Source organism: Chelonoidis abingdonii, chromosome 21, assembly GCF_003597395.2.
Source record: "Chelonoidis abingdonii isolate Lonesome George chromosome 21, CheloAbing_2.0, whole genome shotgun sequence".
NCBI classification, from domain to species: domain Eukaryota; kingdom Metazoa; phylum Chordata; order Testudines; family Testudinidae; genus Chelonoidis; species Chelonoidis abingdonii.
The window spans coordinates 12,226,384-12,228,939 of NC_133789.1; the positions used below are offsets into that span (position 1 = coordinate 12,226,384).

At 48.3% G+C, this 2,556-nt stretch overlaps 1 protein-coding gene across 1 annotated transcript in view; it reads left to right on the forward strand.

Moving 5' to 3' along the window:
• LOC116827587 (alpha-2-macroglobulin-like protein 1) overlaps positions 1-2,556 on the forward strand; it is a 68,508-nt gene that overhangs the window by 20,767 nt on the left and 45,185 nt on the right. The window contains 1 exon segment of the mRNA XM_075059817.1: positions 1,367-1,484. Within this exon segment, the coding sequence (XP_074915918.1) occupies positions 1,367-1,484 (118 nt within the window).

Sequence of the window (2,556 nt, forward strand, 5' to 3'; positions counted from 1 at the left end):
TTGGTTAAATGGAATCAAGTACATACAGTAATGGCAAAGTTCTTAGTTCAGGCTTGTAGCAGTGATGGAGTAAACTGCAGGCTTAAATCAAGTCTCTGGAGCTACATCCCCCGCTGGGATGGGTCATTCAATCCTTTGTGCATAGTTTCAGTTCGTAGCAAAATTCCTCCAGAGGTAAGAAGCAGGATTGAAGACAAGATGGAGATGAGGCATCAGCCTTTGATGGGTTTTTTTCCAGGTATAAGAACCTCTTTGTCCTTACTGTGGAATATTACAGCAAAATGGAGTCTGGAGTCACATGGACAAGTTCCTGCATACTTTGCTGAGTTACAAGATGTATCTGCCTTCTGTCAATGGGTCAGTTGTGTAGCTGATGGTACTTAACGGGCCATCAAGCAGGTTAGGCAGAGCTAACACCAACTTGTCTGGGGTATCACCCAGAAGCACAGCACGAATTTGAAGTACAGACAGTATAGAGCCAATACTCATAACTTCAACTACAAAATGATTCAGACAGACAGACAGGCAGACAGCATAATCACAACTAGCAACCCATAACCGGGTCTTAGACACCTTATATGACCCCCTTTTACATAAGATTTGGTGCCACAACAGGACCTTGGTTGCAACCATGTTCTATATGGTCCCAGATTATATTAATAACGTCACACCTCACAAGTGGAGAACCGGTGTTGACAGAGCCAATTCAATCAGGGTGGGTGTGGTCCACTCCCAATAATTGATGAGGAGGTGTCAATAACAAGAGAGGGAAAGTTGCTTTTGTAGTGAGCCAGCCACTCTCAGTTCCTATTCAAGCCCAAATTCATGGTGTTAAATTTGCAAATAAATTGCAGCGCTGCGGTATCTCTTTGAAGTCTGTTTCTGAAGTTTTTTGTTGAAGGATGGCTACTTTTAAATCTGTTACTGAATGTCCAGGGAGATTGAAGTGTTCTCCTTCTGGCTTTTGTATGTTACCATTCCTGATGTCAGATTTGTGTCCATTTATTTTACATAGAGACTGTCTGGTCTGACCAATGTACATGGCAGAGGGGCATTGCTGGCACATGATGGCATATATCACATTGGTAGATGTGCAGGTGAATGAGCCCCTGATGGTCTGGCTGGTGTAGTTGGGTCCTATGATGGTATCGCTAGAGTAGATATGAGGACAGAGTTGGCAACAGTTACGGTTACAGTTCTTCCTCTTTTAAGCCTGAGACCAGTCTCCTCAGCTGAAGTCTTTGTCCTCCCAGCGTTCTTGTTGCTTCCAGCTTAGGTCGGGGAGGAAAAAGACCAAAGTATGATGCCACAATCCCCTATTTTAGCAGCTTCTGACGCTTTTTCCTCTGTCTTCCTTCTCACCCAGGATGTGGCTTTGAAAATTCTCACCAACACCAAGATGCCCTGTGAACATAAACACTATTTAAGACGTCGTGCTGTCCTACCCTCGGCTGTCTGGCGGGGCCCCGCGTTGTCCTCACCAGGTCAGTGACTTGGCACTTCCATCTCTCCTGATCAGCAACTCCAAATGCCCTCTCTGCCCTCTGAGGGGAGAAGGCCCTGTGGGCTCATAGATCGGTTCTGGGACCTGGGTTCTGATCCTGGTTCTGACATTGCCCTTGGCAGTTCCATTGTTCTCAAAGAGGCCGGGGTGGGGGTTTCTTCATTGTTCTCCATGGCCTGGGGGTGGGGGTTCTCAATGGGGCCAGGGTGGGAGGGTTCTCAGTGATCACAGTGGGCACACATGGTCATCTGACCCTTCCAATTCATCTCTGCTCCTCCCTCTTTGGCTGGAGGCTGTTTGAGGCAGGTCCTGCAGCTGCCTGTGGAGGGACGTACCCAGCCTCCTGCGAGCACCCCCCAATACACATGCTAATCACACAGTGCCAAGTGGTGGTGACCGTGGCATCGCCTGACTCCTTGCCTGTCTCTCAGTGACTCCAGCCCAGACATATTCGCTTCACAGGGAGATCAATGGCTTTTCTAGCTCTAGACCCACGTGCTGCCCTGGGATCTGAGAGTCAAGCTGGGTGTTCTGGAGGCGATCACATGGGGTCCTGCAAAGCCCATTCGTGCTCAGTGGTTGCAGTAGAAACACACTGAGCATCTCTAGGTCTCCATCTCCCAGCTGCTCAGAGTGGCTAATGATTTGACCTGCCTGACTAGCGGCTCTTTGTGAAGGGCTCTGGGAGTGCAATGTACCCTTAATGCTTCTCAGGGCAGATCTGCGACTGAGCTCAGGACTCCCTGGCTTCCGCCCATGTGCTGAATCATAGGACTGGAAGGGACCTCGAGAGGTCATCTAGGCCAGTCCCCTGCACTCATGGCAGGATTAAGGATTATCTAGACCATTTCTGACAGGTGTTTGTTGAACCTGCTCTCAAAAGTCTCCAATGATGGCAATTCTACAACCTCCCTGGGCAATTTATTCCAGTGCTTAACCACCCTGACAGTTACAAAGTTTTTCCTAATGTCCAACCTAAACCTTCCCTACTGCTGTTAAAGCCCATTGCTTCTTGTCGTATCCTCAGAGGTTAAGAAGAACAATTTTTCTCC